This window comes from Amblyomma maculatum, chromosome 1, assembly GCF_055883805.1.
Source record: "Amblyomma maculatum isolate TAMU_Amacu chromosome 1, ASM5588380v1, whole genome shotgun sequence".
Taxonomy (NCBI): Eukaryota; Metazoa; Arthropoda; class Arachnida; order Ixodida; family Ixodidae; genus Amblyomma; species Amblyomma maculatum.
In genome coordinates this window covers 176171319-176185490 of record NC_139344.1, presented here as the reverse complement: position 1 = coordinate 176185490, position 14172 = coordinate 176171319, and the positions used below count along the sequence as shown (strand labels likewise).

Sequence of the window (14172 nt, the reverse complement as noted above, 5' to 3'; positions counted from 1 at the left end):
CTTCTAGCAAAGAACACTCAGATGCATAAGAGTCGCACAAAAAAGTGCCTCGGTAGTAGTTAAACCGCTTGCGTTTTTCATTCCATAAGGTAAATGAAAATGCGGTGCCGTTTCGAATGTCATCAACAGAGCGAGGGGTGCAGACAATAGTAGCCAAAGGAGAAATCTTGCCTACCGTGGTGGCATTCTATGCCATCAAGAGCAGTTCCCTCGAATACCGCGCGATGGGCCCTACGTAGCCACAGTGCTCATCAATGTGCTGGGCGAGGAAAAAAGGTTAATAAATTATATTAAAAGCGATGGAATTCGGGCAAAAACAGCGGTAAGAGTTTGGACAGCCAGAGAAAAGCCTACATTCTTTGTCCTGATTCAACCTCCTTAGTCCCGGCGTCACCCATTCCTTGGCACATAGGTGCACACTTCTGAACCTAAGCACAAAGATGTAACTTTCATAAAGCACAAAACAACCGGCGCAACAAAACGCAACACATCGTATAGCGGGAACAATCGCGCCGTCGCGAGGACGTGCGGCGGCCCTTTGACGTCTTATGTCCTTACCTGCAAGAAAAAGCAGCACCTTGGATGCGGGACGTGTTATTTATTAGCGAGGACCGTGAAACTTTGCTATGGGTAAACATTCAGGACGAGAAATCTTCAAACAAAGACGGTCACTTATGCATCTCAGCGCAAAACATGGAGGCAGCCATCTTGAATGTTTTCTTTTTTTTTTCTTTTTGGTGTACATACACAACAGATGGCGCGAGACGCTACAAAAACGATAATGATGATAATGGCCGCGAATTTTGAAAATTTAATTTGCGCAGAAGGGTGGCGTTTTTTGTTTAAATCAGGCGCAAAGTCGACGAGTTTATAGGCAGACGCCAGGCATGAAAGGGAGATTCAGTTTGGCTACGAAAAAAAATTTACGCCATACATAGCATAAAAACAAATCCCACTAATAGTCATTTTCGACTTCAATTACACTCGGAGACAACTTATGGCAGTGTGGCCAAGGCTAGGCAGAAAAGGTAAGATAGGCCACTGTTCCCTAGCCTTGGAAAATGAGCCAACTCACCCCTAGTGACCTTACACATTCTCTTAAATTTATCCCTTAGTGGCCTGTCCTCTTTCCTTTCCTGTCTGGCCTTAGCCACAGTGAGAAAAAAAAAAAATTGGGGGGGGGGGGGGGGGGGGGTATCCCTCAGTATATACATAAAATATGCTGACAATGAAACTGATCGGGCAGCGCCTAGCTTGTCCGTGCGACCCTCCATAGCAGTTGCAGATCCTGTATGGCCCGAGAACTTGTATTCCGTCCAAAAAGCAAGGAAAGGCACAAGCTTTCTAAACTGGTTTATTTTATTTCATACATACTGCTAGCCTCTTTTTGGAGGCTGTTGCAGGTTTGGGGCATAATATAGAAACAGCAAATGACAGGAATACTGGCAATCCACACTTGTCTAATTTATATATAATTCTATATGGCAGTGTGGAACAAGAAATGGAAAAGAAGGATATGATACAATACAATCACGCTGAAGACATGTTTCACTATATTTGTACAGAGGTCAGGCTACACATATATAGGGTACTCAAGGAACAATTGCCAGCCGTGAACTGAACCCACCTAGTGATGAGCAATTAACCACTTCATCGGCTAAGCCATTCCATTCACGGACCGCCAGGGGAAAGAAGGAGAACATGAACATATCACCAGTGTGCTCGATACTCGACTAAATGCTTGAAATGACGCATTCTTTCGTTTCTATGTGCTGACAGTTTAATAAATTTGGGAGCTGTATGCAATCAAGAACATCCACACTGTGCGTGCTGCATAGCAAAAAGCCTTCGGATACTTGCCGTTGACTCAAACTATAATTGGAGTCTCTATAAAAGTCTTGAACATGAACTGCAGTACTTTATGTTGCTTTTCACCTCATCTTGGTTTGCAACTTCAGGTTTAGGTTCATTGCACAGGCAAGTTCTGAGTGTAACTATAGGCAGGGGTGTTGGAAGAGGAGGAAAGGCAGGGAGGTTAACCGAAGAAGAAACCGGTTTGCTACTCTGCACTGGGGGAAGGGGGTAAGTGGATATAAAAGTGATGTGTAAAAGAAAGTTACAGAAATATGAAGTCAGCACTGTCACATCACAGCCATATCACGTCGCATCACAGCGAAATCACAGTCTACCGATCAGGCCCGTGGTTTTCATGAAGCAGAGCAGTGCCTGGGAGGTCTTCACCGCAGACGATCGCCGTAGCCAATGGCATATATTCTTGATTTCTGTCAGCGGGTGTCCATATAGACACTCTAGTGCAGGGCAGAGAAACTGTCTTTCCGCATTGTATGTGGTCCACTCGCAAAGAATGTGGCCTATAGTCTCGTCAGACCCACAGGTTGCACATGCAGGGCTATTAGCCATACCTATCACAAACGAGAGCAAAGTAGAGTTCTGGGCTAGTTGGTAATACATGATAAGTGGGAGGCTTAGCGCGGAACAGACAAGGACAGGAGAGGCACACAGGACGAGCGCTAACTTACAACTGAAAATTGGAAGGGAAAAAGTACGAACTCGAGGAAACAATATGTGCGCATGCTCTATAAAGCCCTGAATTTGCATGACTGGGAAGATAATTCAAGATAATCTAGGGCCACCCAAAGGCAGATAAAACAGAATAGAGACGAAATACCGGAAGCATACAAAAACTTACACAGCATTTAAAAACGATGCTTCCTTTTTCAACAGAACAACCGACGTTTCACTTACGCACTTATCGGTTCCTAGTCTATGGATGAATGAATTGTTTCCTCGAGTTCGTACTTTTTCCCTTCCAATTTTCAGTTGTAAGTTAGCGCTCGTCCTGTGTGCCTCTCCTGTCCTTGTCTGTTGCACGCTAAGCCTCCCACTTATCATTATCACTATCACAAACGAATGAGAATTTGTGAATGCTACACAAACCCACAGGCAGCACAGCAAAGTTGCTTCACGTCAGGGTAGGCCGTGTAGAATCCGGAGCTTCAGGTCAGGAGCAGGGGTGCCGAGAGGCCTGTTCTGCTTATGATATAATGACAGCACCACATTTAAGCTGCAGTGAATATGGTTTGTTAAGAATGTTGCAATAAGCGGGTACCGCACGGTTGCTGATTTATCTATACATGGGAGAGCGTCCCCCTTATATGATACAGGGAAAGAAATAACCACATAGCGATCAAAAGGATGGAGGAAGGAAAGATTGATGACAGCATGCTTTCTTGCCACTGAAAAACTGGAATAAAAGAAATCAGGCTAGTGCCAAGAGACGGTTGGTTGGTAACTGGTTTATGGGGTTTAATGCCCCAAGCATCTCGAGTCGTATGACATCAAGAGAAGTGGTTATGGAAAAACCAAGCACATATAACAGTAGGACAAAAAAAAAAAAAAAAGACATAACAGAACTTGCCTAGACATAACAGATAAACAAATAAACAGACAAGTGTAGCAGTATAACACCAAAGCATTGTGCCTTACAACATATTTACAAATTTGCTTCCATGTGCATGCAGAACTTGTTATAGCCTTTTCAAGATCATGGAATAAAGCATGTTGCATGCAAGGGCAAAAGTGGCTGTAAGCGTGGGAAGAAGGTGACACAAGCCGCTGACAAGGAGAAAGCTTTGAAACAGTTCACAGGAATAGGGAGCGTAAGGCACAATGAGCAGGTACAGGTCTGGACAGTATCAAGGAAGTGACAGTGGCTGCGCACGATTGCGTCGCATGAATGTGAAATGTGTAGCCTCTCAAATGACGTCAATGTATCCATATGCATTTGCATTTTAGCGTGCAGTTGCTGTTTGTTTGCTTTTCTTTTTTTAGCGAAGTGGGGGCTTGACTATGGCAGGCCTGAATTGTTTGAGATCAAGTTAAATATTTATTTAAAGCTTTCCTGAGGCCTAAAACTCCATTTGTGTTGTATCTGTGGAAATACGATTTCCCATCATCATTCTGTTGTTCTGTATACTGATGTCCATTTAAAGCAAGAATAACATCAGGAGAATGTGGCTGCTAATATTTAATTTCGCAACAGATGCTTAAGCTAGGGCAGCGCGAAATGCTGAAGCCAGTCTAGTGCTCAATAATACTGGGTGAGGTTAGAGCACTGAAGGATACTGGTTTATATGTACGGCACTCACACGCCATGCACGACTATCCTACGAGGGTGTGAAGGAGCAAGCAGTCGGAGGTTGCAAGCCCAAGCCATGGATGACAACAAGGACCAGTGAGCGGATGTCTATACCATGAGGTAATGCTAATTTAAGCATCTAGATCATCATCATCATCCTCAGCCTGACTATACCCACTGCAGGGCGAAGGCCTCTCCCATATTCCTCCAATTAACCCGGTCCTGTGCGAGCTGCATCCACTTGACCCCTGCAAACTTCTTAGTCTCATCCACCCACCTAATTTTCTGCCGCCCCCTGCTACGCTTTCCTCCCCTTGGAATCCAGTTTGTTGCCCTAAGCGACCATCACTTATCCTTTCCTCGCGCTACATGTCTTGCCCATGCCCATTTCTTCTTCTTGATTTCCATTAGAATGTCAGTGACTTGAGTTACTTCTCTGACCCACTCTGCACGCTTCCTATCTCTTAACGTTATCTCTACCATTTTTCTTTCCATAGCCCTCTGCGTTGTCCTCAACTTTAGTAGAACCCTCTTTGTTAGCTTCCACGTTTCAGTCCCATAGGTAAGTACAGGTAAGATGCAACTGTTGTATGCTTTCCTCTTGAGCGATACCGATAAACTGCTAGTCATAATCTGGGAGTACTTGCCAAATGTGCTCCATCCCAGTCTTATTCTCCTTGTTATTTCCCTTTCATGGTCCGGATCTGCTGTTACTACCTGTCCTAAATAGATATATATTCGCTACTTAACGTAAACTGTTTTTCCTTCCCTAGGCTATTAAACATTACCTTAGTCTCTTGCATATTGATTTTCAAGCCTACTTTTTTACTTTTCCTGTCTAGGTCATCATTATTTGCAATTCATCCCCTGAGTTACTTAGCAAGGCAATGTCATCAGCAAATCGCAGATTACTGAGGTATTCTCCATCTACTCTTATCCCTAACTGCTCTCATTCTAGATGTCTTCTTTCTTAGATTCTAGCATCTAGATGTCGCTACATAAATTGTTCGTGGTTTTTTGTGCACCTATTTCTGCTTACAGCTTTTTCTTTGCTTGTAATGTAAATTATTTGTGTTTATTTGATGAATCCCCCCCCCCCCTATGTAATGCCCGCAAAGGCCCTTAGGGTATTTGAAATAAACAAATAAATAAAAAACAATATATGGGTGTGTAGTGCTAACAGTAAGTGCTGGAGTAGCTCGGTGCAGTAAGCAGCCAACAAGTGTGGCAGTTACGAGACGAGACGTAGTGTTGGGTTGAGTGCTTGGGTATTGTAGCGTATAAGTGTGTATTGCAACCCAGATTCAATTTCAGTTTGGTGGAATGACTATACAGGTAATTCATTGGGTATAGGGTGTGGCATGTCCAGACAATACCAACGACAATGGCAACAATGTGGCCTCACAGATTGACACTCATATGTTTTAATTGTAGCTATAAATGTTTTTCAGTCACTTAACAAATTGCTATCCATAGCAGAAACAATACTCATGCACTGAAAAATAAAATGAAAATACTGAATATAATGCACATATATATACCTTGGTACATGTACTGTACATGTAGGGAGCCAAGGATGCGAAAGTTGTCCAGAATAAACGAGCGGCTGCGTCTCCAAGACTGCTGACAGTAAAAACAAAAAATGGCATATACACATGTAAACACTGAAATGAAGTGAGTGCTTTACCAAGCAGCATTGCATATGAGATATCAGCCAAAGTTTATAGTTTACTAACACGTATACAGTAACAAGGCAGCTGCAAGTGACCTGAAGGAAGTTAAGCAAGCTACCTTCCTGGCCGCATTTTGGCAGCTCGCTGCATTCGTTACTCTGGGCCTCAAGCGAACTACTGTATATTGTGTCATAGTGTATACATATATATTTTTTATTTTTACCTACCCTGCCCTTTCTCCCTCTCGTTCACCTCTTTGATTTCCTCTACCCCTTCCTCACTATCCCTTCAATTCCACCGCCCCTGTTCAGGTGCTTCAGATATCAGATACCGGGGCTGGCAAACATCTTTTCTTTCCTTTTGTATATGTAATAAAATAACCACTAAAACAACAAATGCTGGTAATGCTAATCATCTTAAATTAGAATCAGATAAGCAGATAAGCAGCAAGCTGACACAGTATAGTGCCTACGTTGTCGTGTTGCGCTGTCGCAAGCTCCTGATAGAAAAAAAAAAATGTATTTGCGCAAAGCTTTGTTGGAAACAATTTAATTCCTTCCAAAGTCATTTTTGCTATACTGTTTATATATCCATACATGTTCTGATAAAACACACGAGTTTTGCACCGTCTTCAGATTGCTTTCCAAAGCTAGAAGGTGGCATCCATGCCACAGAGATATAAGTAATTGACAAACTGCACGCTAATTTCAAAAACAATTAAGTACCAGGTTGCTGTTTAGCTTAATGCACTGCTAAATGACACCTCTCGCATTGATTTCGCGGACAAAAATGGACACGACACCCACCTACCGCTGCACTCAGCGCACTATGTCAAAAAACAACAGCAATGACAATGGCTTACGTGAGAAGCGACGGCCGATGTCAGATCGTTGACGCAGACATCGCAAATTTGCTCGGCACCCATGAATCGAACGTCCGACTTTTGCAGTTGAATGGTTTAATGTTAAGGGTGCGTTGCACTACCTCCCCTGCAGCAACACCACGGCAATAAACTGAGAGACTTTACAAACACTGCCCGAATGCGCCGACGACGGCGTCGTCCAGAGCTCGTTAATCCAAAAGCTCTGGACGACGCCGTCGGCGACAACGAGGAAAGAGCCGAAAAGCCCGCCAGCCCGCCACGAATCTGGGGACAAATTCAGACTCAACTAGGCACATAATAGTCAGCATTTAGGTACTTTGTAAAAACATGGCGTTCAATGCGCTTGGGGAAATCTAGGGACAAAATTTTAGCCGAAAAAACCCTATTCATGGCGGGTTTTAGTCTCGCCCGCCTCGACATGTCGATGCCTTTCGCGAAAGACAACCCAAGGTCTATGTACAATGACAACCTGCCCTAACGGTGTACTAACGGCCAGCGAAGAGAGCATGGAAAAGAGTACAGGGTCATGCCCATAGAGTTTCTACGGTCATGCCAAGGTGGTCATGCTGAGCAACGTCCACCATAGCAACGTTAGCTGTTGCTCAACATAGCTTAGCACTAGCGTATAATAGAGCATTAAAAAATTAAAGTTTAGTCTTGAAAATCGCAGCCGCCTCCCAGCCATGGGGCAGGGTTACAGCTCGGGGGGGGACTGGCGAAAAGGGCGCTGTAAGAAAAGAGTTCTTGCGTTATTAGGCGCTCGGGCTGAACCCTACGAGTTTTTATTTTTCGTCGTTCAGCGCGTTTTAGCGCTTTAGCGAGCAGCTTGTTGGCAACGCTGCGTAGTTATCAAGTTTCGTTTTTCAACATGGCCGCTTCCTAGTCGATAGCGTTGCGGGGTTAAATACGGCATCTCTTTTTACCAGTGTGCCGAGTTTTAACGAAACGACAGTAATAATGAAATTTTATCGCGAATCTTATGTGTGCATATTTCTGATCTGCATTTGGTTTAGTCTAGGACGGCGTTGCGAAAGCTTAGAACCCGTTACAGTGTCCACAGCAATTGCAGTGGGTGCTGGTTTAGGCGTATCAGTAATGTACGCCGGGTGGAACGCGCTTAAATGCAAAACTTCGGAGTGCTGTGCCGCTCCCTGGGTGACTGACAACATCAAGGGTACGACTGATTGTGACAACTGTTCTGTGCTAATTTGCGTTGTTGAATTTCATGTTAAAGCTCGCCTATGTTCTTGTTGGAAAAAAAAAAAAAAAATCATTTGCTCACTAAGCTTATCGTGGTTTCTATTTAAGGATGTGAGCTTGCAAGTGCAGCCTTTATTCGCTTTTCCGACTGAATTACTATTAAGTTTTGGTGATTTTTTAAATTGAAGTGGTCTTCTAAAGCTAGCGTCTTCTGGCATTATCCTACTGCAGTTCAGGTTAACCGAGCTGTTTTTCACAGGTATCCGTCTGCGGGCTTGCTTCGTTTGGGAGGTTGTCAAGAAGTTTTCGGGTGCGCTGCAGACGAATGTAGCATAAGGATGGTGTACTGGTTGTTTTGTTTTTGTTGGAACATCGAATTTACGGGTACATTATGAGACGCGCAAACTACATCAAAGCTTTTCATGGTTTGCCAGACACTTAAAGTACAATGAGACGTGTGTACTCCATGAAAGCCTTTCATGGACTTAGAGCGTCACTGAATAGACTGTTTTCTTTTGTGGTATTCATGCTGGAACCAGCAATTTGCTTTAGTTTTTAACGGCCGCTGATAGTGCGGAGAACTACATTCCTAATCACAAGGCTGTGGCATGCCGTTCAATGTGTGTGTTTTGTAAGTACAGTATGCATAGGTCAATGTATTTCTGTGCAACAGTAGCCACCTCCACATAAGAAACTCTGATGGCTATTTTAGCGGTGCTTCATCGCAGAATGTTTGTGTAATATAGCCTAAGCTATGTATTTTGTCAGGAAACCAAGGAAACAAGTATACAAATGCCCAGTGACAGCACATTCTACGTAGGGGTCAGAAAATGACTGTGCCAAACTACCTTCAAATCTTGTTTAAGTGGTCACAACTCACATGCTTGTGTGGTTACTTATCGATGGGGATCTGATTGTGGAATTTGGGATGAAAGCAAAGGCCGGGCATTGCTACAGTGAGCATTCTGTGCACACCTATATGTGAAAATTCTACACACTGCACTGCGGTATTATTTCTCACCTCAGCTATGAAATCAAATCAGTTGGAATTTCTCACACAGTTGTCTGTCGCACATAACGAGTAAGCTAACAGATTGTTATATGTGTGACACATTGTCTGCTGTGCTCTTAAGGTAATTTTGGAGGACTCTGTACAGCGGTAACAATGGCATTCAGCACAGCTGGTTTCACAAACTCAGTGAATGAGCATCTCGTCTCTTGTGGTAGTTGACATACTTAGTTCATGAAAGGTTCCATTCCTCATCCGTTTTGTTTCCAGGCTCCAGGCCCACCTAGCTTTTTTTTTTTTTTTTTTTTTTTTTTATGATTATTTGTTTACACAACTTTGGAATCAGTAAATTTATGATCCAAATGGACTTGTGAAAGAAATTACTCGGGGGTGGTGCTGCTTTGCCATTTTTCGACGCCTCCGATGAATGTGCCTGAAGACTTGCATTAAATCACTGTTTTTTTATATAGTGTTCACACACCTACCCAGCTTTGCTCCCTTAAAACAGTGTATGTGCAGTGTACAAGCTAAGAGGAGCATGGGGCTACATCCAGTTTTTCACCTTGCATATCCATATTCTTTGCACTTTCTCAGCATACTACAGGTAGCCGGGAAGATAGTATAGTTATTGGCAACTTGAGCGGGTGACCAGTGTGTGACTCCGGTGTAGGCAACCACTCTTTTACATTCATTTTAGACTAACAGTTGTTGGCTTAATGCTTTTATCACCATCAGTTTTGGTTTGGTAATTTCATTGACAAGCACATTACATCACCTCAGACATGGCAGCTTCTACGAGTAAACTTAAAACATCAGCATTATGTGTGAGAATAGTGCCCTTTTCATAATGTATGCTATCAGCCTTATTGTCAAATTGCACAAGTTTACTGGTGTTACTGTAGGAATTGGTAAAAGAGCCAGAAATATTGGAAAACTGTGGTGACACTGCATATGCCAGGGAAATGTGTGGAAATTTGATTTTTCTGTCTTGATGTTTATTGTAGTGGTCTCTTGACAGATGAGGTGTGTTGATTGAACGCCTTTAGGTAAACTGCCTCCAGTTCAGCTTGTTTTGGACCATGGCCAAGCCAAGTACTAGAAGCAGATGCCTTAAGGCTTACCTCATCGGTGCTTATGCAACATACTTTTAGAATGCCTTAGAATTGTGCTTGTAGCTGTGAATGCATGCTTCTACCATCGATTCAGAAAGCTGATATGACATTCATCATTGTATGAGAGGGGGCGTGCCCACAAGAATGCATTTCAACAGCAAAGCATTAGTAGTATGAGGTCAGGGTGACAGCATGAAACTATCAAATGGTATGCCTAGCTACTTTGCAGGACTGAAGTTGGCAGTTTGGTGTCTGTATCTCTGAAGTTCTTCCGTCATGTGTTGGGCAAAGTGTGTGTCTGGCCAGCATTTGCCATCAGGCACTTGGTGCAAGAACTTTGGGCACTACCTGCTTTACTATACTTGATTAGCCCTTGCATACGTATTCCTTATTTCCCCTACCAGCACTGGCTGGGTCAAATTTCATATGTGGCTTTGCTAGCCACAGTAATGCTCACTTGGAGCTGTAGCCCTATGCACATAAATGGAAAAAAGATAGTGTTAGACACATAATGGGCCAGAAGGCAAGGGTGGATACTTGAAACGTAATTTTAACCACCTCCAATCACTATTACACGCTTATGTGCTGTTTGTGTTAGCATCCGGTTTGATTTAACTTCAGTTTTACTATCTCATGTGGGACAACTTCACCCCAGAACCAGAACATCCATAGCGGGTCAAATCACAGATTTTTTTGTATGTAGAGCTTTAATGTGCATTTAGTTATGTTCTGCCTATTCATTTATTCATTGTGTGGTGTCTTGTTGAGCTGAAATGAAAGAAATGAGCAAAATAGAGCATATACTCACTGTGTTTGTTACTTGAGTCTGGTGTGACCTAGGTATGCAGTTATTGGCATGCATCAAGAAAGGTGGGTTGTGGAGTTTTCACTATTTTATGGCACATGCGGCAGTAGACCTGCTCATTTTGAATGCTACAAATGCAGTTTCGGTTGATGATGCTAAATTTAAAAATTTGGACTGGCCAGTTGTAGCTTCAGAGTGTTGGTGCATGCATCGGCTGCCATGGACCTTTTTTCAGTAACACTACTGTGCATGTGCGGAGCCTCCTCGGCCACCATTTTTGCTGGATGGCGAAGCGAAAGGGGGGGGGGGGGGGAGGAGTTCGCTCCACCTGTTTTTCCACAAAACGACGTCCCTTGCTTCATCGACTCTATAAACTGCTGCACAATAATTGCATGCAGTGCTAGCATCTTCTAGGCCCTCAGAAATGCATGCATTGTATTGTCCCCGCCTCTCCTTGCTCACCTCAAGCGAGAAGACATTCTAGGTTTGCCAGCGTTCTGTTGTCATTAATTAACAGAGCGGGAGGTGTCTCATGGTGTGGCCACAGATTACTCGCGCATCTCTGCACAGGTTATACGAAAGCAGCCCTGCATTCGACTACTGCTTGAATTTCTGCAGAAAATATATGAGGGAGCCTTGGTAACCCATCCCGTCAAACGTGCTTCACCTGGCAGCTGCAGGAGTAATGTGCTGCTGGAAAAAGGTCCATTGCTGGGCTCTGCACCTTAGTGGCAAGTCCATGATAGACAGTTGAAAAATACAGTATGGAATGGAAAATTCCATGGCTCCTTGCCACAGGGAGCGAGTTAGAATGCAGGAAAAAAAAAATTGGGCAGTTGAAAGTAAGGAGGAGGCACAGGAGAGAGAGGGAAGCACTTTATTTAAGGGCACAGATTAAGCCTTCAACATATTTACTCAAATTTCATGCATACCCTTTTTGATTAAAATCAGTCTCAAACAGCATAACGTACAGTCAGACATGAAACTACAGCTACACTACAAATACTAGTCCAGTGTTCTTGCTTTCACAAGATTGTAGTTTACTCTTTTTGTGCTTAGATGTTTAGCACTGCCCATCTGCATTTAGAAGTCTTAAGATAAAGAAACTACCTAAAAGCTAGACTGATTCACCAGAGATAGAGCACAGTGAGATGACATAATGCTGGTTGTGAAACTTTCAGAAGTATTGAAGTGGAGATTGCAAACTGTTGGTCTCGTAGCTGTCTGCTGAAGACAGCTTTTGCTCCTACTGCAGGTTTGGACAACACGCTCAAGTTTCAGCTGCATGGGCAGCCACTAGTGCATCGTGCTGTTGTGCGGGCTCTGAAGGACCACTTTCAGAACCCATCGCCTAAGAAAGCCTTGGTGTTATCGTTCCATGGCTGGACAGGTGGGGGCAAGAACTATGCCAGTTCCATGATTGCAGAAGCACTCTATAAGGAGGGCATGAACAGCAAGTATGTGAGCCTATATGTTGCCAATAAGCATTTTCCTCATCAAGATGAAGTGCCTAAATACAGGGTGAGTGACTGTCACCTTTTCCCCACCTGTCACGAGACTTAAAAGCCTTCTCTACAGTTTCTTAATATATGTTCTTTTATTATAATCAAGTCTAAGGCAACAAGTATGGTCGCTAAAGAAGCTTTTTAGTTATGCAAGCGAATGGTATGTTTTTGTTTGGTCCACTGCAATGGCTCGATAGTGAGGGCGCTCGAATGATGACCTCAAGGATGCGAGTTTGATCCCAGCTGAGACGGCTGCTTTTGAATGGATGTGAAAAGCAAGGTGCCCATGTACTGGGTAATGTCAGTGCACGTTAAAGAACCCCTGGTGGTCAAAATTTCCAGAGCCCTTCACTACGGCGTCTGTCATAGCCTGAGTCACTTTGGGATGTTGAACCATTTAAAGGGACTGAACTCTGGCCAAAATATGTCATGAGATTATGGGGGAGGTGAAAAGATCTTGGCTCATATAGTGCAGATTAAGCATTACAATATCAAAGAAAAGAGGCTTTACGATTTTAATTTGCCATTGAATATTGCATAAAAACACCCGAGGCACTATCTAGCGGAGAAAGCCTATTACTTTCAGTGTAGTACTCCGCGTGAGTACATGTCAGCAAAATATCACTTATTTTCATAACGGCACACTATTCTTTTTTTTCTTCTAGATGGCACCACAGTGTTTGCAATTCCTTGAATGAAGCGATGATAGCGCCCACTAAAACTTTCGTCGACGAGGCGTGCATTATTGTGCCCTAACAGCATTGAGTGTGAAACTGCAAAAGACGTTATTCTACGCAAAAAATGTCTGATTACTGTCTGGAGAGTGAAATTTATATTTCTTTTCGGTATGTCTTTTTTGTTGACCACCAGTCGTCGTCGCGGTCGCTGCTCACGGTTTCCAGCATCAGACTACATAAAAACGGGCACATGCACTGATCGAAAAATCATCGGAAAACATTTTCTACACTGTCTCTAACAAAACTGTTATGGATCGAACATTTTGAACATCACTCTTTTCACTTTGCCGAAAAAAATTCGAGACCTAAATTCCAGTGTTCTGTCCCTTTAAACAAAACCTGTCTGCCTTTATTATATTCGTTTTTGCATTGCACTAATTTGTTGCTGAAGAAAATGCACAAATTAGAAGTTTTACTCAGGAACCAAACCAATCTCTCGTATGTTTTTCTTTATCCTGCCATTTGGCTGTTTTCATTTCTCTGCTATAAAGGCATTTTGTTACCCGGTCTTGAAGAGAATGTCATTTTCTATCATGTCTGTTCCTTTTGCAATTCTTTAATGCGAAAGCATTAGGAGTGCTGTGAAAGCAGAAATTGTCCATCTCTGAAGCCTCTGCCACCTGTCATGGCTGACAGGTAGCATAATGAGGGAAATCCTCGGTTCCGTCTTGTAGGTGAGAGGTAGAAAAGACAAGAGGTGGAAGACTTGGATATAAATCAAATCCTCCCTTCCGTTTTGTAGGTGAGAGGTGGGAGAAGCAAGAAGTGAAAGGCTTTAGTACTTTAACATGCTCTTAATTACTACATAAGCAGAGTCAACTAGGAATATGCTTTTGCATTTCTTTTGCATCAGTCAAATTGATCACCCTAAATTTTTTGCATTTGACTTGGATATTTAAATGTTTATTTGACGGAGCAGTGCAACTATTGGCTGCTTTATTTTGTCATGGTCTGGTCAAAGGCTGGCAGAAAAGATGCGGCCAACTGAGCCAGGCTTGCGCCCGACCAAGGTGGTTGTGGGACAGTTGTTGGGATCAGTGCAGTGAGGTGGCGGTGGTTTGGGCTAGTTGGAGTGACACAGAGGTAGGT

General features: G+C 43.2%; 1 protein-coding gene across 1 annotated transcript in view; it reads left to right on the top strand.

Moving 5' to 3' along the window:
* Positions 1–7557: 7557 nt before the first annotated feature.
* The window catches only part of LOC146204950 (torsin-1A-like), a 38564-nt gene continuing 31949 nt past the window's right edge, over positions 7558–14172 (top strand). Inside the window, exons 1-2 of the mRNA XM_084589634.1 lie at positions 7558–7889; positions 12097–12362. Of these exons, the coding sequence (XP_084445760.1) occupies positions 7673–7889; positions 12097–12362 (483 nt within the window). The 5' untranslated portion in view covers positions 7558–7672. The remainder of the gene's footprint in view (positions 7890–12096; positions 12363–14172) is intronic.